Here is a 27,618-nt window from a genome sequence, read left to right on the forward strand (position 1 = left end):
GCCATGGGGATGCTTCCTGGGTGGTGCCTCAGGGAGGAGGGCTCACGAGTAACCTCCAGTCCTGACGGCTTCAGGTGAGACAGCCAGGGATGAGACAAGTTTTGACTAGGAAGGATGGTAATGGGAGCTCTACTGGGTAGGACTTGCCTGGGGAAGGTGAGGAGAAAGAAAGCCAGGCAGGCTAGCATTCAGACCCTGGGTTGGGGGTAGCGGTGGACTGGAGGCACCTGTAACTGGCCCATCCTTTCCTCATGTCCTGGATTGTCTGCCCCATCTACTCCTTCCCCTGAGTGGGGACCAGCTAAGCAGGACCAGTGGTTGGGAAGCTGTTTCTGAGTTGGAAAGGCTGTGTGCTTGTGCAGGGTGTGGGAGGCGATCCAAGCTAAAGCCCTTGGCACTCTCAAGTGCTGTGTGCTGGCTTCAGGCCTTGCTCTACCACCTATATCACCCATTTTCTTTTCCAATCCCCCTTTACCTCAGGGACCAGACACTAACACACCACAGACACCAATGTTTCTACCCTGCATTTTATTTAGTAGTTACAGTAGTGTTCTTGTGCTGGCTCATATGCATGTGGTCAGCTGGGGCCTAGGGTGGCTCTTTGCAAAGCCGTGGTACAAGCTAAGAAAGCCAGCCTTCTCAAGCCTGGGGCCAAATTCTCATCAGTGCTAGTCTCTCTGGAAAAATTAGGGACATTAACAGAGAAACATCACATGGGCGCACATCTGTGCACACACAACACTTTGCTTCAGATGCATCAATCCCTCACCTCCAATTCAACTCTAGACACATTATAAGAGACATTTTTTTCCAGGATCTCGTCTTGCAGGAAAGCGGACTTGGAAACGTGGGGAGGGGGGAGGGAGGGGCAATAAGAGGGGCTCTGGCAAGCAGATCTGCTTGTCTGGGTGCCTACAGCAGAGCCCTTGAGGCAGGTGTCGTGGGCCTAGAGGAAACCAAGCACTGCAGGTCTCCCCGCCCCTCACCTTCTTTAGAAACGAAAACCAAGAAACGGAAGCAAACTGAAACTCCCGTCATTCTACCTACCTTCTGGTAGTCTGTAGATAATGATCTAAGGAAATAAGCTTACATTTAAAATTAGAGAATAATTTGTATGATATACACTATTTACAAGGGTACCCTGCAAGAAGCAGGGAAGGTGAGACTGCCACAGTCTGGGAGTTCCTAATCTCTTTTCATCCTGTTCCTGCTATGCCCACCCTTCAGCTCTTGCAGGGAGAGGGAGGAATTGGATTCTTTAGGAGGAAACAGGGTGGGACAGAGTCTAGCCACCAGGGCCTCAAGGTTACAGAGGGCCCAGTGGCTGCTGTGGCATGATGTCTGCCTTGGTATAACCAGGCCAAGTGGGGCGGATGGTCCCTGCTGTCCTTGCTCAGGTGCCTTGGATGACCCAGCCACACGAGTGCCCAGCAGAGTTGAGAGCTTGAGCAGCAAGTCTCTAATGCAGCTCAGAAAGGAACTGAGCCCAGTTAATGTTGTCAGGGCCTAGCAGGTCCTCTTCTAGGCCGGGGAAGCTGATGTCCAGCAGAATCTTGCTCAGGCTATCATTCATTGTGTCCAGAACCAGGCCTTCTGTCAGGGAGCGGTTGGCTGAAAGGCTGGCAACCTGTGGCTCGGGGGAGCCCAGCTTGGGGACTTCTGTATTTGAGGGGGAAGAGCTGCCGAAGGGGTCAGGGTTGAGGTCAAAGGGCTGCTCAGAACTGAGTTCTCGGGGTGAGTCAAAGAGGGGGATACTTTTCAGTGGGGTGGTACTGAGATCCGTCAGGCCCAGGGATTCAGGTAGGGGGCCAAAGGCACCCTGGGGGGTTCGTACTGGGCTGAAATCAAGCCCCCCAACTTTGACTGGGGGTGTAAGCCTCCAGGATTCGGGGCTCAAGGGGAGGACAGATTTGCTCGGGGTGGAGGAGATGGGCAGTGTCTCCTTAATGGGTGTCTTAAAAGGTCCCCCCTCCTCCTGGGAGTAGCCAAACTGGGAGGCAGGCACACATGACTCTGAGGGGAGAGCAAGCTCTGTGGCCTGTCTTGAAGTCCCAGGAGCCTCTGAGAAGAGCAGCTCGGGTTCATCCACACAGGGAGGCAGTAGGTGCTGTTTCCTTCGAGACCGGCTCTTCTCCCTCCTCTCCCTCCGTTTAATCACGAGCATTTCAGAGACACACCGGGCTGGGGACCTGAGCCCACTATAGGACTTCTTGGGCCTTGGAGTGGGAGAGCGAGATGAGTCCTCCCAGGACTGAGAGAGCTCCTCTTTGACAGATGGGCACGGTGAGGGCCACTCTATCAGGGGCGGGCTTTCCACCTTGATGGGCCTCCCTAACTGTGGTGTCTCCTCCTCAGGCTGGATTTCCTCCTCCTTGATGGACTGAACTGGAAGCAGAGGAGACAGCCCTTCTCCAAGCAGGAGTTTCTCCTCTTTCACTGGCCCTGAAGTGGGAAGAGGGGCTACCCCGTCCTCAGCTAGCAGTACCTGAAAGGGAAGCAGGGACAAGGTGAAAGGGAGCTCTCGAGGCCTCGCTTCAACCCAGCCACCAGGCAGGACACAAGATGATGATTTTAAAAAGTGACACGATGCTACTAATCCTCTTTTTGTCTTTTTTTTTTTTTTGAGAGAGAGAGAGAGAATGAGAAAGAGAGAGACAGGAAGGGAGAGAGATGAGAAGCATCAACTCTTAGTTGTGGCACTTTAGTTGTTCATGGATTGCTTCTCATACATGCCTTGATCAGGGGGTTCCAGCGAAGCTAGTGATTCCCTACTCAAGCCAGCAACCTTGGGCTTCAAGCCAGTGACTCTGCACTCAATACAGATGAGCCCGTACTCAAGCCAGCAACCTTGGGGTTTCGAACCTGGGTCCTCCGCGTCCCAGTCCAATGCTCTATCCACTGCACCACCACTTTGGTCAGGCCTCTTTTTGTCTTTCTAAAGTCTTAAAACCTTTTTTTTTTTTTTTTAGCATTAGTGAGAGAGACAGAGAGAGAGCGTGCAATGAGAAGCATCAATTTTTTGTTGCAGCACCTTAGTTGTTCATTTATTGCTTTCTCATATGTGCTTTGACCAGGGGGCTCCAGCGGAGCCAGTGACCCCTTGCTCAAGCCAGTGACCTTTGAGCTCAAGTCTATGATCCCACATTCATTCAAGCCAGTGACTCTTCATTTAAGCTAGTGAGTCTGTGCGCTCAAGCCGGGGACCTTGGGGTTTTGAACCTGGGTCCTCAGTGTCCCAGGCCAACAATCTATCCACTGTGTTACCACCTGGTCAGGCCTCTTTTTTTTTTATTTTAATTTTTTAATTTTTATTTTTTTTTACAGAGACAGAGAGTGAGTCAGAGAGAGGGATAGACAGGGACAGACAGACAGGAACGGAGAGAGATGAGAAGCATCAATCACCAGTTTTTCATTGCACGCTGCAACACCTTAGTTGTTCATTGATTGCTCTCTCACATGTGCCCTGACTGTGGGCCTTCAGCAGACCGAGCAACCCCCTGCTGGAGCCAGCAACCCTGGGTTCAAGCTGGTGACCTCGGGGTCTCGAACCTGGGTCTTCCGCATCCCAGTCCGACGCTCTATCCACTGCGCCACCGCCTGGTCAGGCAGCCACTGACCAGGCGGTGGCGCAGTGGATAGAGCGTTGGACTGGGACATGGAGGACCCAGGTTCGAGACCCCGAGGTCGCCAGCTTCAGTGCAGGCTCATCTGGTTTGAGCAAAGCTCACCAGCTTGAACCCTAGGTCACTGGCTCGAGCAAGGGGTCACTCGGTTTGCTGTAGCCCCACGATCAAGGCACATATGAGAAAGCAATCAATGAACAACTAAGGTGTCTCAACAAAAAACTAATGATTGATGCTTCTCATCTCTCTCTGTTCCTGTCTGCCTGTCCCTATCTCTGCCTCTCTCTCTGTCTCTGTAAAAAAAAAAAAAAAAAAGCTAAAGTTTAAAAAAAACTATTCAATATGAGAATATATGATGAAGGTGGTAGTTCAATTTCAGGAGGAAAAGATAGAGCACTTAGTATGGTGCTGGCATAATTAGTATCTGTCAAAGAAAAAATAAAATTAGGTGCCTACTTTATACCATCTACAAAGACAAAAGAAAAAGTTAAACCACATAAATCCTGAAAGAGAATCTAGGAGACTACATGTACAATCTGAGGGTAGGGTGGCCTTCTTAACCAAGACTGAAAACCCAGAAGCTGTAAGAGAGAAGAGAGACAAATATGACTATATAAAAATTTTAAATCTTCTTGTGGTAAGAGAAACCCATCAATGAAGTTAAGAAAAAATAGAAATAAAAAAAAAATCAGCATAAAAGACAGAAGATTAAAATTTTTTAGGCTAACATTTTTAACAAAGAACTCTTACAAATTATTAACAAAACCCTATGAAAAATAGGCAATGTCCATAAATAAGCATCTCACAGTAAACAATCCCAAGTGACCAAACATAACAAGAAATACTTACTAATAAACATTATATTCACTAATAAACAAAAAAGATGAAATAATTATATGTACACTAAATGGGTAAATATTAAAAGATTAATAATATCAACTGCTAGCAAAGACAAAGGTATTGTCATATATTGCTGGTGGAAATGTGAATTATCACAGATTTTTGGAAAACAACCTGGCAATAGTTAGTAAAATTTAAAATACCTCGTTGCTCAGCAATCTCATGCCTGGGACTCTATCCCGTAGAAATAAAAACACTAGTGAGAAAACACTTGCAGCCTGGCCAGGGAGCTCGGGTGGTAGAGCATCATAATCCCAAAGCACAGAGGCATCTATCTGGTCAGGGCTCATATGGGAACAGAGTGATGTTCCTGTCCCTCCCCCCCCCCAGCCCCCCTCTAAAATCAATAAATAAAAACATTTTAAAGAAAATACTTGCAAAGATATCTGCTGCAATATTGTTCATAGGAAAAAGAACTAGAAACAAAATGTGTCCATAAAAGTGGAATGGTTGGAAAAATTATGGCATAGCCACACCATGGAATATTATGTGGCCATTAACTTTAAGTAGTACGAATGTTTATGTACCTCCTTGTGCCTCTTGACCATCCTGAGTACAATCATACATGTGTCAGGCAACATTAAAAAAAAGCAGATGTAGGCCCTGGCCGGTTGGCTCAGCGGTAGAGCGTCGGCCTGGCATGCAGGGGACCCAGGTTCGATTCCTGGCCAGGGCACATAGGAGAAGTGCCCATTTGCTTCTCCACACCCCCCCCTCCTTCCTGTCTCTCTCTTCCCCTCCCGCAGCCAAGGCTCCATTGGAGCAAAGATGGCCCGGGCGCTGGGGATGGCTCCTTGGCCTCTGCCTCAGGCGCTGGAGTGGCTCTGGTCGCGGCAGAGCGATGCCCAGAGGGGCAGAGCATCGCCCCCTGGTGGGCAGAGCGTCACCCCTGGTGGGCGTGCCGGGTGGATCCCGGTCGGGCGCATGCGGGAGTCTGTCTGTCTCTCCCCGTTTCCAGCTTCAGAAAAATACAAAAAAAAATAAAAATAAAAATAAAAAAAAAAGCAGATGTAGCCTGACCAGGCGGTGGCGCAGTGGATAGAGCGTCGGACTGGGATGTGAAGGACCCAGGTTTGAGACCCCGAAGTCACTAGCTTGAGTGCAGGCTTATGTGGTTTGAGCAAAGTTCACCAGCTTGGACCCAAGGTCGCTGGCTCGAGCAAGGGGTTACTCGGTCTGCTGAAGGCCCACGGTCAAGGCACATATTAGAAAGCAATCAATGAACAACTAAAAGTGCCCCAACAAAAAACTGATGATTGATGCTTCTCATCTCTCCGTTCCTGTCTATCCCTATCTATCCCTCTCTCTGACTCTCGTTCTGTCTCTGTAAACTGGTTATCAAACAAACACGATTTTAAGTTGCTAAAACTATTACTGGAACTAATTTCATTTTTTTAAAAATTTTTTTTATTTTTTATTTTTTAAAAATTTTTAAAAAAATTTTTTTAAATTTTATTTTATTTATTCATTTTTAGAGAGGAGAGAGAGAGACAGAGAGAGAGAAAGAGAGAGAGGAGAGAGACAGAGAGAGAGAAGGGGGGAGGAGCTGGAAGCATCAACTCCCATATGTGCCTTAACCAGGCAAGCCCAGGGTTTTGAACTGGCGACCTCAGCATTTCCAGGTCGACGCTTTATCCACTGCGCCACCACAGGTCAGGCCTAATTTCATTTTTTGAAAAAAAAAAAATGTTACTCTTGAGGGTCAGTGAGCATGAAAAAAACCTCACTACTCAAAGGGTTAAAAGATAGTGAGTTGGAGCTGTGCCAAGTGACTTGGGAGCATTTCCATGAAGCAGAAGAGTATTTGTAAATGCTACCAGTTTCAATGTTCTGTGTATTATATGTGTATTTATAAAAAGGCTATGGCTATATATGTATGTTTATTATACTAAGCATGCATAAAATACAGAAGTGTAATAAACTGTTAACATGGATTATCTTTTCTTTTCTAATTAAGTGGGAGGCAGAGGCAGAGGCAGACTCCTGCATGCACCTAGACAGGGATACACCTGGCAAGCCCCTATAGGGCAATGCTTTGCCCATTGGGTCCACTGCTCTGTTGCTTGGCAACCAAGCTATTTTAGCACCTGAGGCGAGGCCATGGACCTATCCTTAGAGCACAGGGCCAACTTGCTCAAACCATTTGAGCCATGGCTGAGGGAGAGGAAGAGAGAGAGAGGAAAGAAAAAGGAAAGAAAGAGAGGAGAGGGATGGGAGAAAGAGAAGAGAAAGAGAGAAGCAAGAAGGGGGAGGAGAGGAGAAGCAGATGCTCACTTCTCCTGTGTGCCCTGACCGGAATGGAAACCGTGATTTCCACATGCCTGGCCGATGTTTTACCGTTGAGCCAATCGGCCAGGGCTCAACATGGATTATCTTAAGGGGCAATGTGGGTAAAGGTGGAGGGGAAGTAAAAAGAAGAGGAAAAGGACTTCATTAAAACAAAAACAATATACATGCTACAACCTCATTTATGCATGTATGTACAATTATATATGGTAGTATGTATAAAACAATGAAGAAAAAAAGAGCAACCCAAGCCTCTAAATTCCAGAGCCCCTCTGTTTCCAACAGTGAAAAGGGTGGGGCCCTTTTCCTGCTTTGTTACAGGTCAGTTCCTGCTCACAAAAACTTCTCTACAGGGTTAGGTTCAGACCTGGTAGCCCATCAAAATATGGTCTTAACTTACCCTCTGCACCTTCCTCTCAAACTAGACCAATGATATTTACTTATCAACCAGGAGTAATTTCACACACCCTTGACCTCAAGAGGTATTTGGCAATGTCTGAAGACATTTTAATCTAATTTTCACAAGGGTTGGTAGGGGAGGTGCTCCTGGCATCTAGCGGGGAGAGACAAGGGATGCCTCTAAACATCCATCAGTGCACAGGACAGCCCCTCTTCACCGAGCACGGAATTATCCCGCCCTCAATGTCAATAGTAACGGGGCTGAGAAACCCGGAGCTAGGCTGAGCAGTTCATTCCACTATTACTGGGTACAGACCAGCATTTCCTGCCTCCATACTCTCCACTGTTGTCTGTTTACCTAAATCCACTTCTTTCTAAGACCTGCTTCCTTTGAAAACTCTTCCCTAACCATCCCAGCCCATCTATCATAATTACCTTGTCTGAATTTTTATAAACTCATCAGGTCTTTATGGGCCTTCTGACAGGACCAAATCCCCTTTTAACTTTTATAATGCTATTAAATTTTCCATTGTTTTATTACCTTATCTATCCAACTAGATTTATTCCCTTCTCAAGAGACACTTACCAGGGTGCAGTTGCAAGATGTAGGTCCAAACATACTTAACCCTCAGAGGAGAACAGAAGCCACTCACCTTGGGGGCAATGCGGACTCGCTTGCTGTGGCGGGCAAGCTCTGAGCTCATGAGTGAAGCGGCCAGGGGCAATGGCACCTTTACTGAGGGCTGTAGCACCAGTGGCTGGTTCACTGGGAACTGAATGGGTACCAGGTATGAGCTGACCCGGGGTAGCAATGGCTTCATCTTCCGCCCTAGGAGGAAAAGGGAGAGATGAGGAGTAGGGGTCCAGGGAGACACCCCTTCTCAATCCCAGGAGCTGTGCTCTTCTCTGGGCTCAGATCCCTGAGCAAGGCACAGAATCCTGGAGTCTGATCCCCTAAAGCTATGCCCCCAGAACAAGGATGAGGCCTGAGGCCCACTCTCCCATACTAACGTGCGCCCAGTGGGAGTTCAGTTCTGATGGTCTCGTTCCGGCGGAGCTCAGGATTGGGTCGTTTCTGCTGCTGTGCGTGGCAGACAGGAAGAGAAAGAAACCTGCGTTACTAAGGAGGGGGAGAAGGCGGCAGAACCCACTGGCTGCTGTGGTACCGGACACTGAGCTAACTGACAGCCCAGAAACCAAAGCCGCTCTGGGAAGATACAGGTGAGCACAGCCACCAAAGCCTGGTTAGTGGGAAAGGTGGACAGCACACAGACATAAGGTGGCAAGTCCCAGCATCTCATCCATGTGTCCTCATCACCCCAGGGGATGCTAAAGCATGTGGCTCTCGGAGTAGCAAAGAAAAACCAGGGTGTGGCCTTGGCTGGTTGGCTCCGTGGTAGAGCATCAGCCCAGTGTGTGGGTGTCCTGGGTTTGATTCCTGGTCAGGGCACAGAGGAGAAGCACCCATTTGCTTCTCTCCCCCTCCCCCTCTTGCTTCTCTCTTTCTCTCCCACTCTCTTCCCATCCTGCAGCCATGGCTCAATTGAAGTGAGTTGGCCCCAGATGCTGAGGATCGCTCCATGGCCTCCACCCCAGGCGCTAAGAAGAGCTCGGTTGCTGAGCAATGGAGCAACACCCCAGATGGGCAGAGCATTGCCCCCTAGTGGGCTTGCCAAGTGGATCCCAGTCAGGGCGCATGCAGGAGTCTGTCTCTCCACCTCCCCTGCTCTCACTGAATAAAAAAAAGAAAAAAAAAAGAAAAACAAGGGTGAGAGAGAAAGCATGGCTGCCTGCCAGACTGATGCCATGCACTGTGGTTGCTGTCTCACACCAAGCCTGTGGCATGTCCTCCTGCCATCACACCTGCTCCGCTGAGTGCACTTTCATGATACCCATGTGAGGGGGAGTGGGGAGGAGCAGTGGGCATCTCCCTCTTCTGGGGAGAAGAGGTGACAGTCACAAATTCCTCATTCCCAGAAGCCTGGCGTGCTCTGTATTTAGACTGGCAGTCACACAGCCAAGGCTCCCTTCCCCTGCTGAGGGTCCTGTCTCTGTCCACTAAAGCCATGCTGAGCAGTGAAAGGAAAACAAGGCCAAGCCCCGAGCCAGAGGGAAAGAATCTTACTGATTCCAAGTGCTCGGGCGATTGTGGAGACCCTGGTTCCTGTGGCTGGTGGTGGTCAGGCATTGTGGGAGAGAAATGAGATGAAGTTACCACCAGCACGGTCAACCAATATGACCACATTGGGAAAAATGCCTATTCCTGCCTGATGCTGAGGGCCATCCTGGACAACTGTCCCTCCCAGCAGAATAGTTATGGGCACTCTGAAAACCCAAAACAATCACTCATGAAGAAGTAGTTCTGCCGGCTCAGTTTCTGTTCTCCAGCCTAAAGAAAGGCTTTTTAAAAACAAGGTTTCTTAGAATTTCTCTGTAAGAATCACCTCAGATGCTTGTTAAAATCTCTGGGCCCATCCCAGACCCAATGAATCAGAAGCCCCAAGACAGGGGCGTGGGAAGCTCTATCTTAACAAGCATCCCAGGCAATTCTTATCCACAGGGCAGTTAGGGAAACACTGTCCCAGGAAGTCCTCTTATTTGGATTCAAGCAGTCCTGTCTATGGCCTGGTATAGCAACAAAGTGTGTCATTTAGTATTTGTCAATTGTACTTAATTCAGTGAGTTTTATTCAAATCACCTATAGGCTTGCTTGCTTCCAACTTTCCCCGATCAGGTAAGATTATCACAAGGACCACTTGTTTCTTTTTGACGATATTAAGACCTCCAACTCTGGTCCCATTTAGAAGAAACTGGGACACTTACCTTAAATACCTGGTCCAAGGTCAAGTAGCGATTGGCATTGGGGTGAATGGTCCAAAAGGAGACCTTGCCATTGGCAGATGTCTCTCGAACAAACATGTCATGGAGAGACAGGTTATGGCGAATAGAATTCTGAAAGAAGAGACAACTGGTTATCAGCAATTTTAGCTTCAGAAACATCAGCTTTGATGTTTGCTGAGGGGAAATCAACCTCAGGCCTTGCCCACTGTACCCAGCAAAGGCCTTGTCACGCGACCAATTCTCTCCCTGATCTCCATGCTGCAGAGCCATCCACCTCAGCCAGAAACCCGTCTATCCTATGGGGATAAAGACTGGTGCCATTTCTCAGGTGGGTGTTAAATGAAAGACCCCAATAGCTGTCAAGGGCTAGGAAAGAGGAGTGAGACTGTGAAGCAATAATCAAGAGCAAGATGGGAGAGTAAAGAAATGAAGAAACTAGGAAATTTAGTTGAGGTAAGAGTGTGAAGTTAGAAGTTCTACTGGAAGGAAAACAAAACAAAAAACCTTTGGTTTGGAGCTGACTATTTGTCAGTGGATGCGAGCTGTGGCTGACATTACAGCGTGAGCTACAGTGAGTCCCAGGCGTTTCTGTGTCCCTATGAATACAATGAAGGGGCCATCCTTGCCTTCTAGAAATTTTATGTGACATTAGAGGTGAATGATGAGGCCCGCAGACAGCACTGTTTTTAAAAGATCTATTCATAAACCTACTTAGGTCCTCTAGCTGCTGTTCAGTGCAGCACTACAGTGGGCTCACTGCTACATTAGAGTCACAGTCAACCTTAGGTGGTGACAGATGGAAGTGGCTAGAGTTCTTATTGATGATTTTGCCTGGACTCAGTAGGATCAAGTCATAATTCAAAAGACACAATCGTTTTAATTCTAGCATCCTTTGCATTTAATGTTCTCTCAGCACACCAGACACAAAGTGCTGCACGTCTGTGTAGACAAACTGTCAGACCAGAGTGACCTCGACTTGGGTTGTTATGGAACACAGTACCTTCCAGCCTGGCTTGGCCATATGCTTAAAATAGGGGAAGTGGTCCTCGATCCAAGTGTAGATGTCTTTCAAGGTCATGCGCTTCCTTTCAGTGCTGTTGATAGCAAACTGTATCATGGCCATGTAAGAGTACGGGGGCCGCTCGGACACAGAGTCCTGCCAGGATGCTGATGCTCCTGGGACCTCCTCAACCTGAGGGTGTGAGAAACCAGACGGTGAGAGAAAGGAGAACGACGTAGAAGAGTTCATAAGACATTCTCCAGCCTCCCTTAAAGAACATTCCCTAGAGAAACCCCTCATCCCATAAAAATCACACTAGAATAAGCTCATCCGAGACCACTATTCCATAGAATGCAAGTTCAGAATTAGGAAGGGTCTTAGAGATGATCCAGTCCAGTCCCGAGATGTAGAACCACTTCTCTGCCTTAACGAATTTTGTTGAAGATATTACCCAATAGAAAGTGTCCAGTTTTTTTTTTAACTTATTTTAGAGAAAGAGAAATACCAATTTTTTGTTTTACTTGTTTATGCATTAATTGGCTGATTCTTGTATGTGCCCTGATCAGGGCTCAAACCTTCAACCTTGGCATACCAGGAAGATGCTCTAACCAAATGATCTAGCCAGCCAGGAAGTGTAGTTTTTGGTAGTTAAAACTTCTCAGGAAATTTTGGGTATATGTTATGATTCTTAAAACATTGATTTTACATAATAACCACACCCATTTTTCAGACCTGGGGGCCAAGAGGCCTCAGTCTTAGTCCTCTCCCATCCCCTTTCAATGTTTGTGTGAGAGAAATACTATATTTCCAAGTACAGGACAGAAAAATGTCTGCAAAGTACACATTTGATTAAGTCTTAGGCAAGGGTCTGAAAATTCATATTTTAAAAATACTAAGCTTTAAAAAATAAAAAAGGTATCGAGCTTTATTATATTTGTAAGTTTATATACTTTTTGTTATATTTGCATGTTTATATAAGTAACTTTATATAAAGTACACATTTTAAGTGAACGGTCCAATTTTTAACTTATATACACATCCATGTTAATGTTCACTTTTAAAAATTGTGGGATGAATGATTCAAAGGTATATACAACAGAATCTAGGTGTGCAGCGACTATGAAAAACAACCCCAGGCCACACACCTGGGTCAAATCAATTTTGATTGCTGGGGAAATATATAAAATTCACATCTTACTCACTTTATTTTATATTAAAAATCTTTTAAGAAAACTACCTGGTTAACAATGCTGTATTCCTTTCATACTGTTGGGCTGCTCCTTTAAAGTTTAAGCAGCTTTCCAAACTAAGACCTCTTCATCATTTCCTGAATAGTTACTAAGGGCGGAGCACTAAATTCAGTGCTGATGGAATAGGAGAGTCCAAGGAGTCTTTCCTCAAGGAATGGGTGGGCAAGATCCCAAGCAAAAAGGTAGCACAAAACTTATACAGAATTGCACTAAGTGAGCACTGATACTAGAACTTGCAAATTCTGCTGCACTGGCCGCTGAAGGTTCCCTGCATGGGCTCTGATTTCCCTAGTGACAGACAGTTCACCTTAACCTGACTCTGCTCCAGGTGCCGATTCTCCTTTCCCTCCATCTCTTGCTTGATGCTGCAGGAGCTCAGTCCATCCGAACTCATCTTTCCAAGCCATTGGATATTGGTCAAGCTGTTGTTAAGAGTGCAGCCTACTGCTTCACCGCCAGCTAAAGGGGAAATAATCCAAGATGTCACTTAGCTGCCTAATCTGATACCTGGTGGGCCCATCAAAACTAGAGGTTAGGGATCACCTCTCAAGAACTCGACCTTTAGGGAGAAGGGCCATACCTGTTGACTTTACTGTGGCCCTCAGGTACTCTGCCCCATTATGGATTCCAGGAGAAATTCAGGAGCCTGGTTCAAGTTGCATTTCTATCTGGGCCACACTGAGCCTTAGAGATCAGTCAAAGCAACTTATAGAAAAGTTATTGAATATCTACACAGAGAGAACCACTTTTCCTCCTCATGCCTTAATTTTCTCCTTTAAGATGGAGAAAGATTCCTACTTCTTTACACAGTCAATGGGAAGGATAAACAGAAAAAATAAAGAAATCTTTTTCCAATATAAAGAAGGCAAGTAAAAGTGCTAAATGATAATTACAACTCTTTGGAAGGTGCCCAAAGGATCTGGGTCAAGGTTTCAGAATGATTTTCTCCTGGTTCAGGCTACATGCCTGTCTATTGCAGACATCAACATAACCGACTGCAGTCCTTGCCACCAAAGGGGAAAGGCTGAGCTCCTCACCCTTTCGCCTTGCAGACACATACCACAGTTCTCCCATCTCTGCCCGAGAAGGGCTCCAGGTGGTCTAGGAAGATTCACATCCATCACTGCTGGTTTTGGTTTCAGGGGTTCAGTGATCACTTCTGTCCTCTTGGGATCCTGGCTGGTTTGGGCTTGAGGCTGGGATCCTGGAGGGTGACTGGGGGCTCCCCCACAGCTGATGAGGATGAATTTGTTGGGTCCATTGCTGCCACTCTCTTTTCCTTTGGCGGTCAATGCTGTGATGATGCTCTGGATATTGGCATTGTTGGGGACGGCCACCACTTGGGTGCTGGGCATGGTGGGGTGGTTAATAATCTTGATCCCAGCTGGAAACTTGCAAGAGGTGGACTCTGCCACCTCATTGGAGGCCCGCACCTGACCAAGCTCTTGTTGGGCAGGGGGCCTCTTAGCCTCCTCTTCCGATGTCTCATTTGGGGCATTTTGAACAGGAACGGGTAGCCTCCGTCTTTTGAGAATCAGTGGCCTATGGGGGCTGGTTTTCATTATGAATATGTGCTTTCACTCGCCATTGAGAATTACAAGCATGGATCCTGCAAAGTGGAAGGAGCAGCAGGATGTCGCAGATCTGTTAGGATGAGAAGGAGCTTCTGTTAGAGAGAGGCATTCCTCCTCCTATGACCAAGACTGCCATGAGTAATCCTTGGGCCTCTGTAAAGACCTCAGACAAGAAGGAGAGGAGTTACACTGACAAAAGAAAGCTAAAACGGGAGCAAACAGAAGCCAATTCAAATGGGAAAAGTGGGACTGGTTGAATGTAGGTCAACACAGCCAAAGGTCTTCTGGAAGCCTGAGAATGTTTGTCTACAGAAACAAGTGAGGCACTTACAAAAATGTAAAAATATCTATTATTGTCTACTAGAATATAGATCACTTGCTATGACTACAGGGACAGGAATGCTGGGATAGGAGGACATTTTGTAATTAAGAGTCCTGACAAAATCTGATCTCATAATCCATTCTAGGATAGAGCCTTTCTATTTTTATCTCATCTTAGTTTATAAATAAATGGATCAGTGCCAATAGAATCAGGGAAGAAAGGCGAGTTGTACCATGGCACCACTGCCACACCACTGAAGAAACCATCCTGTTCACAAGACCTCAGGTAAAAGGGCAGCTGCTCTCTTCAGGGCCAACATGAAGGTGAGCAGGCTGTGCGCTGCATAACAGGAAGGGGTGCTGTTTTAATTTCACAGGCTAGTATACTTGCATTGATTTTCAAACAGTACATTTTTCTTTCACAATTTGCAAAAATATTTATATAGTGACATTCTAAGTACTTGCAGGTCCTTATTCACATTTTAATTTTCTAAGCATGTTATTGTATTAATTTTTTTCTAGAACAAAGACTATACACCATATCTCCTGACTACTGAAATGTGCTGTTATCAATATGCTAAGGGGTTCTGTAATGTTAAAAAAAACAACAACACAAAACAGTTCTATCTTTTAAAAATATTGTGCTAAATTTTTAAAAATTGTGCTTTGTTGATTTTAATAGATATATAGCATATTTGACCATTATGTAAAATTGTGTGATTCTATTTAGGGGTAATTTGGCAAAGGAACAGGCTGTCTGCTTTTTAGGACATTTGAACATCTCTAAAAATGATTGTTACACTCATGATATTTGCCATTTGCAAGGAGTTCACAAGCCCTTTCCACTGTCTTCTTCTTTTCCTCTATTTCTAGGTTTTCTCCACCTTCAAATCTCAGTTTTACTTCTACCTCCTATCTCATCAAGCCTCCCTCCCTCCCTCCCCTATCAATCAGTAGATACTATTACCCCCTCTCCATCCCCCAGATATCTTCTCAGGCTTAATTTTCCCTTCTCTGCTTTGACCAGCTTCTTCCTATCATTGTCAACACTTTATCTAGCCCGGGAGCCTTCCAGAGTGGCTCCTCTGACCTCACCACCCCATCCTGACCAGAGAAACCTTGCAGGGTTCTCAAGAACCAAGAGAAGTATCCTTAAGAGGCTGATGTGGAGGCAGTGCGGTATTATGGTGAGAGCACCTGGAAGCAGAAAAGTGTGTGGACAGGTTTGTCTTTGACTTAATACAAAATCAGCTCAATCTTCATCCCAGCCAGTGTCTGCCTATGAAAGCAGGCTACCCCTGCCCTGGCAAGAACGCGGGCAAAGTGCGGAGGTCAAACTTTCAGGGAAAGCCGAGGGGTATTTTGAGAAAGAAATGTGGACAGGCCAGAGGGTGGGATGCAGAAAATAATTTGTGCCCTCGCTCAGACGTCCCCCTGAATGTCCTTAAGCCCTCACTGTTGTCCCGCGTCCTGCTGCCGGACTCCCTGCCCGCCGCACCCGAGCCCTTGCTGCGTGCCGGCGCCAACGCCCGGCCTCAGCCTCCATTCCTCCGCTCCCGCTCACCTCCCGACTGCGGTCGCCGCCGCCGCCGCGCTGTGGCTCCCAGGGCGGACTCCGGGCTCCTCCAGCCTGAGGGCCGAGCCAGGGTGCCGGCCGGGGACTCGCGCCGGGCCCGCCGGGTCCCCGGCGGTGCGGGAGGGGTGGGGAATCCCGGGGGATCCCGGGAGGGGAGGGGGTCCCGGTCTGGGAGTCGGGGGTGGGGTCGGGCACCGCAGCTTTCAGTTAGTTCCGCTGTTTGAAATTGGCGCCGGCGGAGCGTTGCGGTCACGTGACGGAGCGTTGCCAATAGGCGCCGGCTCTTGTCTCCGCGCTCCGCTGCGGCTGGAGGATCGGCGTCGGCGGCCGGGACGCCGCCTGGCGGGTAAGGCGGCTGGGCCGGCTCGTGGGGAGAGGGCGGCCCGGGGGGGCTCGGAGGGCGCCGGTAGGGCTCCCGTGGTGGCAGGGCCGCGGGCAACTGGGCGACGGCGGCGCCTGGGGCGGCCCCTTGCCCGGCTGTTGCTCGCACGGTCCCGGCAGCCCTAATTACCCCAGGGTAGGAGGATCCTCCCTGCCTCCCTCGGGCTCTCCCTACCTTTTCAAAGTCTACCCTGGTTGATTTCTTACTGCGGGAACTTGTGTAGACCTTATCCAGCAACTAACCATCGTCTAGTTTCCCGTACCAGATTGAGTAGTTGAGGACAGCATGTAATCTTACGCAAGATTCCAACATCTTAAAAAAAATTACACACCATAAACCTTACCTTCGCTCCGAATCTTCAAATACTGTCTCATTCACTCCCCTCCAAAAGCCAATCTTTTATATATAGTGAAGTACTTTGTTAACTTAGTCAACAGATTTTGTTGAGGACCTAATATGTGTCAGGCCCTGCTAGGATACACTGGCAGAGGTTTGAGTTCACAGCCTATTGGGAGGAAAGAGGGAGCACAGATGTTTTGGGAGAATCAAATAAGCTAATAGAGAGTTATAACTGAAGTGATAAATTAGAGGTCAGTGATAACTGAGTATCTACAATAAGGAGAGTTTGCCTTAGGTAGGCCAGGAAAGGCTTTTCTGATGAACTAAAGCTTGGTAAGATCTTTTATGCAAAGAAGGGATGGAAACCCTCAAAGCTAAGGGAGTAAGGTCTGAAAGCCCTGTGAGCAGAGGGTGTGCTGGGAGATGAAGCTGGAACAGAGGAAGCAGGGCTCAAGTCATAACTGAGGAGCTGGTCCTTATCCAAATGTCAAAAATTTTTAGGGGAAGTGTCAAGATCAGATGCACATTTTTAAAAGGTCTCTGCAGGGGGTGCCAGAGTGGATTACAGTAGACCTGATAGGCCAGGCGTGGCCATGGTTTCTGCCCTGGGGCCAGATAAGAAAGAAAACTTTTTTCATGGGTGGACAAAATATAAAAATTAAAAATTTTTCCAGGCGGTGGCGCAGTGGATAGAACATCTACTGGGATGCGGAAGGACCCAGGTTCGAGACCCCGAGGTTGCCGGCTTGAGCGCGGGCTCATCTGGCTTGAACAACAACAAAAAAGGCTCACCAGTTTGGACCCAGGGTCGCTGGCTTGAGCAAGGGGTTGCTCGATCTGTTGAGGGCCCGTGGTCAGGGCACATATGAGAGGGCAATCAATGAACAACTAGGGTGTTGCAATGAAGGGCTGGTGTTTGATGCTTCTCATCTCTCTCTGTTCCTGTCTGTCCCTATCTGTCCGTCTCTGTCCCTCTCTCTGATTCTCTCTCTGTCCCTGTAAAAATAAATAAATAAATAAAAAATGTTAAATACAAAAACGATTCATTTAAGTAAACAAAATTTTATTATATAATTTGTTTATGAATAAATGAGTGAAAAATTTAATATACAATATATTTTTAATAAAAATATATTTTAATAAAGATAAAATTACATACCGTATAAATATCCAAACTGTATCACAATCAATCAAAACAATATTTAATTAATAGAGTGAGCTTGAAAGGGTTATATCACAAATAAAACAATTATTTTGTTTTACAAACAGCTTGGACACATTTTCAGTTATCAGCTGCAGCTATTGTCTATGCTACAATGCCAGTTGATTCAGCACACTTGACCACAAAAATAATGACTTGTTTGACCTTCGGTGCGCACTGGCAAACTCCACCTAAAAGAATGTGGGTTTCACATCGCCGCTAAACGTCAAACAGTTCATATCAAGTACAGACGAGTGCAAAAGTTGTAAATCTTTATAATGGAATTTTTAAAGAAAAAGAAGTATCGCAAATCCATTCGACCAATTATTGGAAGTAACCCTAGATTAGTCACACGCAGAATTCTTTTCTGCGTATCACTATCTTCTTAAATATCTTGATTTCCAATAATCAAAGACGCTTCCGCTTCTAAGTAGCTGAGATTTTAAAGTAGCGGAGAATATTAAAAATTTAATCACAGGCCGCATAAACTCATTATGCCGGCCGGATCTGGCCCACTGGCCATATGTTGGCCATGCCTGAGATAGGCTATTGCAATTACCCATGCCAGAATTATTGGAACTTGAAGGCTGGTGGGGAGAGAGGGACATTATAGAAGACATGTTTAAGTGGTGTTGGGTCAGATGGGAGAGGGGAAAGGAAAATGTCAGGGTTTTTGGATGCATACCTGGATGAATGATGGTAACATTCTCCAAGCCAGGGCCCTGGAGGATAATCACATTTGTGGCCAGAGTATAAGGGAAATGAGCATGAATCCAGTTTTAAACATGTTACGTTTGAAGTGCATTTGAGACATCTAGTTGCTATCAAATAGATAGCAGTGGGTTATATAGGCCATGAATGTGAAAAATTCTAAGCTGAATATATAAATACTTAAGTCATCTATATCCAGGTGGTTATTGAAACATGAGCAGATGATTGTCTAAAAAATGTATACAGAGTGAGGAAGGCTCCAAAGCTCAGCCAGAGAGAAAAGCCTTAGAAAGAGACTTGACCTCTAATTACAGAAGAAAGGAGGGGATGGCGGCAAATATACCGTATTTCCCTATGTATAAGATGCTCCCATGTATAAGATGCACCTTAATTTTGGGGCCCAAAATTTGAAAAGTATTACATAAAGTTATTGAACCCAAGTTTTATTTATCTTTTTTTTTTTTTTTAAGATTTTATTTATTCATTATAGAGAGGGGAGAGAGAGAGAGAGAAGGGGGGAGGAGCAGGAAGCATCAACTCCCATATGTGCCTTGACCAGGCAAGCCCAGGGTTTTGAACCGGCAACCTCAGAGTTTCCAGGTTGACACTTTATCCACTGTGCCACCACAGGTCAGGCCCTCATCTGTGTCTTTTTTTTTTTTTTTTTTTTTTTTTGTATTTTTCCGAAGCTGGAAACGGGGAGAGACAGTCAGACAGACTCCCGCATGCGCCCAACCGGGATCCACCCGGCACGCCCACCAGGGGCGACCGCTCTGCCCCTCCGGGGCGTCGCTCTGCCGCAACCAGAGCCAGTCTAGCGCCTGGGGCAGAGGCCAAGGAGCCATCCCCAGCACCCGGGCCATCCTTGCTCCAATGGAGCCTTGGCTGCGGGAGGGGAAGAGAGAGACAGAGAGGAAGGAGGGGGTGGGGGTGGAGAAGCAAATGGGCGCCTCTCCTATGTGCCCTGGCCGGGAATCGAACCCGGGTCCCCCGCACGCCAGGCCAACGCTCTACCGCTGAGCCAACCGGCCAGGGCCCTCATCTGTGTCTTAATGATGAATCACAGTCTTCAACAATGAGCGCAAAAACAAGCAGGAAATACAAGTAAAAAAAAATCTACAACCACTCTATAAGATGTGTCTTATATATGGGGGAATACGGTATGCAGTTTTCCATGCTTTCTGGTAAATATATTTTCTTTGATGTCTCCTGTATTCTTTGTGAAGTAGGAAATAGGTCATTTGTTGAGAGAGGAGAGTTCTAAAGTTTCAAGAAAGTGGAAAAGTTTTAAGATAATCTTTGTGGAAAATGAACTTGATACATAAATACAGTAGGATTGCTGCAGTAGTGTCCACTTCGAGCTGGTTAGTTTCAACCCTTCTCACTGTACAGATTGCTACCTTGGGGGAAGAAGGGCTCCAGCCGAGCCAGTGACCTCTTGCTCAAGCCAGCAACCTGGTGCTTAGGCTGGACGAGCCTGCGCTCAAGCCAGCAGCAACCTTGGGGTTTCAATCCTGGGTCCTCAGCATTCCAGGCCAATGCTCTGTCCGCTGCGCCACCGCCTGGTCAGGCAGCACTATGGCTTTCTAATTGGGTTCCTGTTTCCTTTGTCACCCCCTGCCCCCAACCCACCTTTTCTCACAAAGCTCCTCAAGTTACCCTTTAAAAGTATAAATTAGCCTGACCAGGCGGTGGCGCAGTGGATAGAGCGTCGGACTGGGATGCGGAAGTACCCAGGTTCGAGACTCCGAGGTCGCGCGCGGGCTCATCTGGCTTTTTTTGAGCAAAGAGCTCGCCAGCTTGGACCCAAGGTCGCTGGCTCCAGCAAGGGGTTACTCGGTCTGCTGAAGGCCCACCGTCAAGGCACATGTGAGAAAGCAATCAATGAACAACTAAGAAGTCGCAACGAGAAACTGATGATTGATGCTTCTCATCTCTCTCTGTTCCTGTCTGTCTGTCCCTGTCTATCTCTGCTTCTGTAAAAAAAAAAAAAAAAAAAAAAAAAAGTATAAATCAGATTATGTTCCTTCTCCCTTTAGAACCTTTCAGTGGCTTCCCGTCACATTAGGAGTAATTAAATCCATACTCCTTAACCTTGCCCATAAAACCTAGTTTTATCACTTACCACTCTCCAGTTCAGCCTTACTGATCTTACTGTTCCTTGAGTCAGATGTATTCCCACCTGTGGTCATTTATTATTCTTGTAACCTGGATTATTCTTTGCGCACTCTTTCTGTTGTTTGCTTGTTCTTTATTTATTCAGGTCTTTGCTCAAATATCAGTTTTTCGGATTGGTTTTCTCTGACAACCCTGTCTAAAATAGCACTCAGCCACTCAACCCCTTATCCTGTTTAATCACTTCCAACTAGGAGGTAGGTGCCATAGGGTAGGAATTTAATTTGTATTCTGGTATATATTTTCAGCACCTGGACCAGGGTCTGGCACACAGTAGGTACTCAGTTAATATTTGTTGAATGAACAAATAGGTGTAGTATCTGTTTTGTCCCTAAAAATGTTAGTTTCGCCTGACTGGGCGGTGGCGCAGTGGATAGAGCGTTGGACTGGGATGCGGAGGACACAGGTTCAAGACCCTGAGGTCGCCAGCTTGAGCACGGGCTCGTCTGGTTTGAGCAAAGCTCACCAGCTTGGACCCAAGGTTGCTGGCTTGAGCAAGGGGTTACTCGGTCTGCTGAGGGCCCACGGTCAAGGCACATAAGAGAAAGCAATCAATGAACAACTAAGGTGTCGCAAACTGATGATTGATGCTTCTCATCTCTCTCCGTTCCTGCCTGCCTTGACCCTATCTGTCCCTCTCTCTGTCTCTGTAAAAAAAAAAAAAAAGTTTCTTTTCTTTCTTTCTTTTTTTTTTTTTTTTTGTAAATTTAAAAACAATTTATTGATTTCAGAGAGAGGGGTGAAGGAGGGGGAGGGAGAGAGAAACATTGATTTGTTGTTCCACTTATTTATGCACTCATTGGTTGATTCTTATATGTGTCCTGATGTGGGATTGAACACCACAGCCTTGGCACGGGTACATGGGAGCTTGTTATCAGGATGATGTTCTAACCAACTGACCTACCAGGCTGGGGCAAAATGTTAGTTTCTTGAGGGTAGAGACTTTCTCTTTTTTCTTTACCTATATCTCCTCTACCTAGTGATATAAGTCAGAATATGTTATTTTCTTTGTTGACAAAGAATGAGTCATGAGTGTATAGTGGAACCAATGTACCCTTCTGTGTGACTTTCTAGGCTTAGAATGCTCAGCTGCACCCCTCCCATTTAATGTTCTACCTATTGCGTTCAAACTTCTGTTCCACCATTACATTGACAAAGCCCTCATTAAAGTTGATCTGGTTACTAGATTCAGTGGATGCTTTCTCAGACTTTTTATTACTTTCTGGGTCCAGTTGACCCTGCCTCTGTCTCCAGCCTCCCATCTCCACGGAGAGCCCAGGTTCAGGCCTCATCATTTTTCACTTTGGTAACACAGTACCCTCCTAAAACTGGTCCTCCTACTTCCAGGATCCTTGTTTTTTATCTTTTCACACTGTTGCCAAGATGATCTTTCGTTTTTTTTGTTTTTTTTACAGAGAGAGAGTCAGAGAGTGGGATAGACGGACAGACAGTCAGGAACGGAGAGAGATGAGAAGCATCAATCATCAGTTTTTCGTTGCACGTTGCAACACCTTAGTTGTTCATTGATTGCTTTCTCTTATGTACCTTGACCGCGGGCCTTCAGCAGACCGAGTAACCCCTTGCTTGAGCCAGCGACCTTGGGCTCAGGCCGGTGAGCTTTTGCTCAAACCAAATGAGCCTGCACTCAAGCTAGCGACCTCGGGGTCTCGAACCTGGGTCTTCCGCATCCCAGTCTACGCTCTATCCACTGCGCCACTGCCTGGTCAGGCCAGGATGATCTTTCTAAAAGACAAAAAGCAACTATGCATTATGAGACAATTGATAATATTAAATAATTTACATATATGTTATATTAATGGAAATTATGTAATGAATGGGAATATTGTATTTTCTTCAGTTATATCTAGGGCTAGGGAATGTGGTTAGGGATGTGGATGGGTCAGGACGGGCCATGGGTTGATTGTTATTATTGGAGCTGGTTGATGGGTACATGGGAGCTCATTATATTATTTTTTTTTTTATTTTTTTACAGAGACAGAGAGAGAGAGTCAGATAGAGGGATAGATAGGGACAGACAGACAGGAACGGAGAGAGATGAGAAGCATCAGTCATTAGTTTTTTGTTGCGACACCTTAGTTGTTCATTGATTGCTTTCTCATATGTGCCTTGACCGTGGGCCTTCAGCAGACCGAGTAACCCCTTGCTCGAGCCAGCGACCTTGGGTCCAAGCTGGTGAGCTTTGCTCAAACCAGATGAGCCTGCATTTAAGCTGGCAACCTCAGGGTCTCAAACCTGGGTCCTCCGCATCCCAGTCCAACGTTGTATGCACTGCGCCACCGCCTGGTTACGCTCATTATATTATTTAATCTACTTTTGTATATGTTCAAAATTATCTGGGGGAAAAGTTAAGAAACAGTCCAAGTATGATCATTTTTTTTTTCTTAAAATTATTCAGTAAATAGGCTAAAATTCAAACTCATGTGGTACATCTGGTTTTTCTGAACTAACATTGATACCATGTTTGGCCTCAATTCATGCCATTCATCTTTTCATACGTTGTATCCAGCTCCATGGGGTCTGTGATCCCTGAACACATAATATGCTCCTTCATGTCTTTGTGCTGTGTAGGTGCTGCTCCTGGGTGTGGAGTGCCTACCCTCGTTGCCTTTCCCTTGCCCTTCATACCTAGGTCAGCTGTCACTCTCTCTAGAAAGCTTCCCCCGCGGTGAGTGGAAGCATTGGTTCCTTTATTGTAATTGTCTCTCCTGACCCTGGCTGGATAGCTCAGTTGGTTGAAGCATTGTCCCAAAGTACAGAGGTTGCCAGTTCAATCCCTGGTCGGAGCACATACAGGAACAGATTGATGTTCCTGTCTCTGTCTCTGTCTCTCTCTCTCTCCCCCTCTCTCTCTCTAAATAAAATAAAATTAAATTAAAATTAAAAAGAAAAGTAATTGTCTCTCCTGCTGTTGGACTCTCAACTCTTTGAAACAGGGACAGTCTGACTTCTGTGTCCCTACAAGTGCTTGGCACTCAATAAATGATAGTAGAAAAAGTAATTTTTAAATTCCCAACACCCAGCATAGCACTTAACACATGCTTGACATGTGTTCATTGAGCAAATGTTGAATGTGAACTACTGTGTTTTAACTTGATGGTGTAGGTTAGGTCACTGTACTCCTTGCAACTTTCGGTGTGAGTGGTGAGTTGATAGTAGAACTAGCTGGCAGGGTATAAGGAAGAGCTTTTGTTTCTTCTCTGCAGGCATGGGTTGGAATTGGAGCCTCTCCTTGGACTTGACTACAACCAGCACCATGTGGTTACTAATTGCTCTTCATTTACTTATTGATGCCTCCCAGAAAAAAACGCCGCGGAACGTCCCAGAAAGCCCAGCTGCTATTCCACCAACAACCACTGGAGGGCCCCAAGCACCACTATGCATCGCCACAGCTTCCTATCACCCACACTAGACAAGTGCCCAGCAAGGCCATTGACCACAACGTCATCACTTCCTGGGTAGGCCATGGGATTCTTACTTTGACTTTTACTGCTAGGCTTCTCAGAATACTGACTCTTCTGTCCCTTGAACAAGGTTTTCTAAAGAGTAAGATGCATAGGGGCAGGGATAAGAAGGCAATATGCTCTATTGTAAGCCATCTCTTCTGGTGTATCTTCTAAGTTAGAAAAGTTCCACTTGGGTTGGTGGGAATTGGAGTCTTCCCCCTACCCCACATTCCTCTGAAAGAGTTTAGTAAAAAAGTTTCACTACCCAGTAGCTCGGGGAGAAAGCCAGGTAAATGGCAGAACTAGTAAAAAATGAGATTGTTTTCTGAGCTTCATGAAAGAGGTATTTAGCTAAGTACTCTATTTACTGTTTAATAGAGTGAACCTTGGGAAAAAACACAGAAATGGCCTATGTCATATTTTGACAGCTTAAAAGCCCTGGGAAGTAGTATAGCAAAAGGACCAGACAAAAGCATAAAATTTGCTTAGGAGGGCTTAGTAAATATAACTTGTTCAGGATTGCTTAGAAGAACCTTAATACTTGCTTCATGCTTGTAGGAAAAACATAAATGTTAGAATCCTGAGGGTAAGAAGAGGAATGAACATTTATTGAGAACTCATTACATGCCAGGTCCTGTGCTACTTGCTCTCTACCAACACTCTCACTCCCTCTTCTTGCATCCAGCCATTCATTCTTTACCAGGGCCTTTGTGCAGGTAGTCTGCTAGGTGCTGGGATCAGATCAATGGTAAATAAGACTGCTGGTCTCGCCTGACCAGGCGGTGGCGCAGTGGATAGAGCGTCGGACTGGGAAGCAGAGGACCCAGGTTCGAGACCCCAAGGTCGCCAGCTTGAGCATGGGCTCATCTGGTTTGAGCAAAGCTCACCGGCTTGGACCCAAGGTTGCTGGCTCGAGCAAGCGGTCACTTGGTCTGCTGTAGCCCCACTGTCAAGGCACATATGAGAAAGCAATCAATGAACAACTAAGGGGTCGCAATGAAAAACTAATGATTGATGTTTCTCATCTCTCTCTGTTCCTGTTTGTCTGTCCCTATCTATCCCTCTCTCTGAATCTCTCTCTCTGTCTCTGAAAAAAAAACAAAAACTGGTCTTAGAGCGTCAGCCCAGTATGTGGAAGTACAGGGTTTGATTCCTGGCCAGGGCACACAGGAGAAGCACCCATCTGCTTCTCCACCCCTCCCCCTCTCCTTCCTCTCTGTCTCTCTCTTCCCTCTGGCAGCCAAGGCTCCATTGGAGTAAAGTTGGCCCGGGTGCTGAGGATGGCTCCATGGCCTCTGCCTCAGGTGCTAGAATGGCTCCAGTTGCAACAGAGCAATGCCCCAGATGGGCAGAGTGTCGCCTGCTGGTGGGCATGCCAGGTGGATCCTGGATGGGCACATGTGGGAGTCTGTCTGACTGCCTCCCCATTTCTAACTTTGGAAAAACACACACAAAAAGAAAAAGAGGCATTGTCCCCTTTCTTACATGAGGAAATGGAAAAGCATAGAGATTAAATAGGTTGATCAAAATTAGTATCTTCATATCTCTTTCTAATATCTCAGGTGTTTTTGTTTTGTGTCCTTCAAAATAGTGGGTCTCATTTAGGATTCTGGCCTCTGGTCATTAGAAATAATTTCCTCTCTTAGGTTTGCTTGGTATGTGGCTCTCCTCACCTTTCTTTGTTGATCCTTAGGTATCACCTCAGTTTGATACAACAGCAGAAAGCTGGTTCCCAGCCAACAGGAAACGGAAACATCATCACCAAGACCAGGCAAGACGTTCAAGTCGAAGATCTACCACCTCCAAGTTTCCACATCTAACATTTGAGAGTCCACAGTCTTCTAGTTCAGCCACACTTGGAAGCCCCTTAACCCGGGAGTGCCCCAATCATTCAGAGGACATTTCCGGAAGGCACTTAGTTCCAGTGCTCAGTCCCCAAAGCTGTGGGGAACAGTCAGCACATGCACTTGAAAACTTACCTTATATGTTCATTGCACCTGATATCCAGACCCCAGAGTCATCTTCTGTGAAACAGGTGCCTGCTCCCACAGATCAGAGGGAAAACAGCCTGCTACACTGCTCCCTTCACACTAGTACTCCTGAGAGCCCAGAACCTGGGCCTGTCCTGGTTAAAGACACTCCTGAGGAGAAGTATGGCATAAAAGTCACGTGGAGGAGACGACAGCACCTGTTTACTTACCTCAGGGAGAGAGGGAAGCTGAGCAAAAGTCAGTTCCTTGTGAAAAACTGACACGATTTCTGAGACATCAGTAATCTCAAGAAATTGATTGCTGCTGTTCATAGAGCTGCTAAAGTTACTTTTTCTGGCTCATAGAAGAGTACATCAATAAATTGAAATGGGCCTGACCAGGCAGTGTCGCAGTGGATAGGGCGTCGGACTGGGATGCGGAGGACCCAGGTTTGAGACCCCGAGGTCGCCAGCTTGAGCGTGGGCTCATCTGGTTTGAGCAAAGCTCACCAGCTTGGACCCAAGGTCACTGGCTTAAGCTAGGGGTTACTCAGTCTGCTGAAGGCCCGTGGTCAAGGCACATATGAGAAAGCAATCAATGAACAACTAAAGTGTTGCAACAAAAAAACTGATGATTGATGCTTCTCATCTCTCTCTGACCTGTCTGTCTGTCCCTCTCTCTGACTCTCTCTCTGTCTCTGTAAAAAAAAAAAAAAAAAAAAAAAAAAATTTAACCAGATCCTTAGAGTTATAAAGTAATTCAGTTCCCAGATTTGCTTTTTAAAATATCATAAACAGTTTTTAGTGTCAAATAGTTTACTTTATATTTTTCTCATGTTAACTGTTTAAAACATTTAAATATCTTACAGTAACTGTTTAAAGTGTGTGTAAATGGTTGCAGAAGGTTTTTAGAGAATACTGCTTCTGACTGCCAATAATGCAGCAACACTGCCTCCTCCACCAAAGGTCTTTCTTAATTGTTTGCTTTAATCACTACTCAATCCTTTAATCACCTCATTCAAACCAATTTATTCCACATTTTTGAGTACCAACTCTGTTGGGCTCAGTGACAGCTTCCTCTGTGATCTAATGGACAGAAAAAAATCAAAGCAAATTCTGTGACTTTATAGCTGAACTTCCACCTATGCAACTTTGGCTCTTCTGCTGAAACAAGACAAAAGGGCAGCAAGCCCTGTTTTAGTGATTGCGGTAGAATTGGGGAGATAAAGGGGACATGGATAAGTTATTTGGGTATGCTATGTTTTATTTTTTATTTCCAACCAGTGAAATCTGTAAATATTAAATAGGGTAGCAAAATGATTTCTTGGAGTAACTGTTTAAAATGTATGTAAATAAATGTGGAAACATTTCAGTGAATACTACTTATTGCAATTAATGCAGAGCTGCCCAGTCACAAAATATCTCTGTTGTTCTTTTACCACTACAAAGAGCATCTGTTCAACTCCACTCAGCTTTAGGAACCTACTTTGACCCAGCCAGTGGTGGCACAGTGGATAGAGTGTCAACCCCAGCACTGAGATCCGGCTGGATCCCCAGTCAAGGCACATATGAGAAGCAACCAATGGATGCACAACTGGAGTGAAGCA

General features: G+C 46.1%; 2 protein-coding genes across 7 annotated transcripts; one reads left to right on the top strand and one right to left on the bottom strand.

The window, feature by feature from the left end:
- Positions 1–526: 526 nt before the first annotated feature.
- FOXM1 (forkhead box M1) lies at positions 527–15,931 on the bottom strand. 5 transcript variants are annotated; one of them, XM_066257690.1, is made up of 9 exons: positions 15,759–15,931; positions 13,360–13,943; positions 12,613–12,758; positions 11,050–11,241; positions 10,032–10,160; positions 9,334–9,378; positions 8,220–8,289; positions 7,862–8,037; positions 527–2,485 (listed from the first exon to the last, which is right to left on the bottom strand). In XM_066257690.1, exons 2-9 carry the CDS (start codon positions 13,859–13,861, stop codon positions 1,460–1,462), a joined length of 2,286 nt encoding a protein of 761 aa, XP_066113787.1. In that variant the 5' UTR covers positions 13,862–13,943; positions 15,759–15,931; the 3' UTR covers positions 527–1,459. The 5 variants fall into 5 exon arrangements, with proteins under 5 accessions (XP_066113787.1, XP_066113786.1, XP_066113784.1 ...); XM_066257689.1 differs by having other exon boundaries at positions 8,220–8,286; positions 12,607–12,758; XM_066257687.1 differs by having other exon boundaries at positions 12,607–12,758.
- RHNO1 (RAD9-HUS1-RAD1 interacting nuclear orphan 1) lies at positions 14,422–27,388 on the top strand. Of its 2 annotated transcripts, none has more exons than XM_066257694.1 (3): positions 14,422–14,518; positions 23,803–24,054; positions 25,736–27,388. In XM_066257694.1, exons 2-3 carry the CDS (start codon positions 23,887–23,889, stop codon positions 26,291–26,293), a joined length of 726 nt encoding a protein of 241 aa, XP_066113791.1. In that variant the 5' UTR covers positions 14,422–14,518; positions 23,803–23,886; the 3' UTR covers positions 26,294–27,388. The 2 variants fall into 2 exon arrangements, with proteins under 2 accessions (XP_066113791.1, XP_066113790.1); XM_066257693.1 differs by lacking the exon at positions 14,422–14,518 and adding an exon at positions 16,054–16,116.
- Positions 27,389–27,618: the final 230 nt, after the last annotated feature.

Source organism: Saccopteryx bilineata, chromosome 2 (genome assembly GCF_036850765.1).
Source record: "Saccopteryx bilineata isolate mSacBil1 chromosome 2, mSacBil1_pri_phased_curated, whole genome shotgun sequence".
NCBI classification, from domain to species: domain Eukaryota; kingdom Metazoa; phylum Chordata; class Mammalia; order Chiroptera; family Emballonuridae; genus Saccopteryx; species Saccopteryx bilineata.

What these genes read in the sequence shown, in the direction of transcription:
- FOXM1 (XM_066257687.1), bottom strand. Translation starts at nt 13,861, where the DNA reads ATGAAAACCAGCCCCCATAGGCCACTGATTCTCAAAAGACGGAGGCTA. An exon ending in CGCCCGAGCACTTGGAATCA is followed by an intron (nt 8,290 to 9,333) that starts GTAAGATTCTTT and finishes TGCCACGCACAG; the next exon opens with CAGCAGAAACGACCCAATCC. An exon ending in TGAACTCCCACTGGGCGCAC is followed by an intron (nt 8,038 to 8,219) that starts GTTAGTATGGGA and finishes TTTTCCTCCTAG; the next exon opens with GGCGGAAGATGAAGCCATTG.
- RHNO1 (XM_066257694.1), top strand. Translation starts at nt 23,887, where the DNA reads ATGCCTCCCAGAAAAAAACGCCGCGGAACGTCCCAGAAAGCCCAGCTG. An exon ending in ACAACGTCATCACTTCCTGG is followed by an intron (nt 24,055 to 25,735) that starts GTAGGCCATGGG and finishes GTTGATCCTTAG; the next exon opens with GTATCACCTCAGTTTGATAC.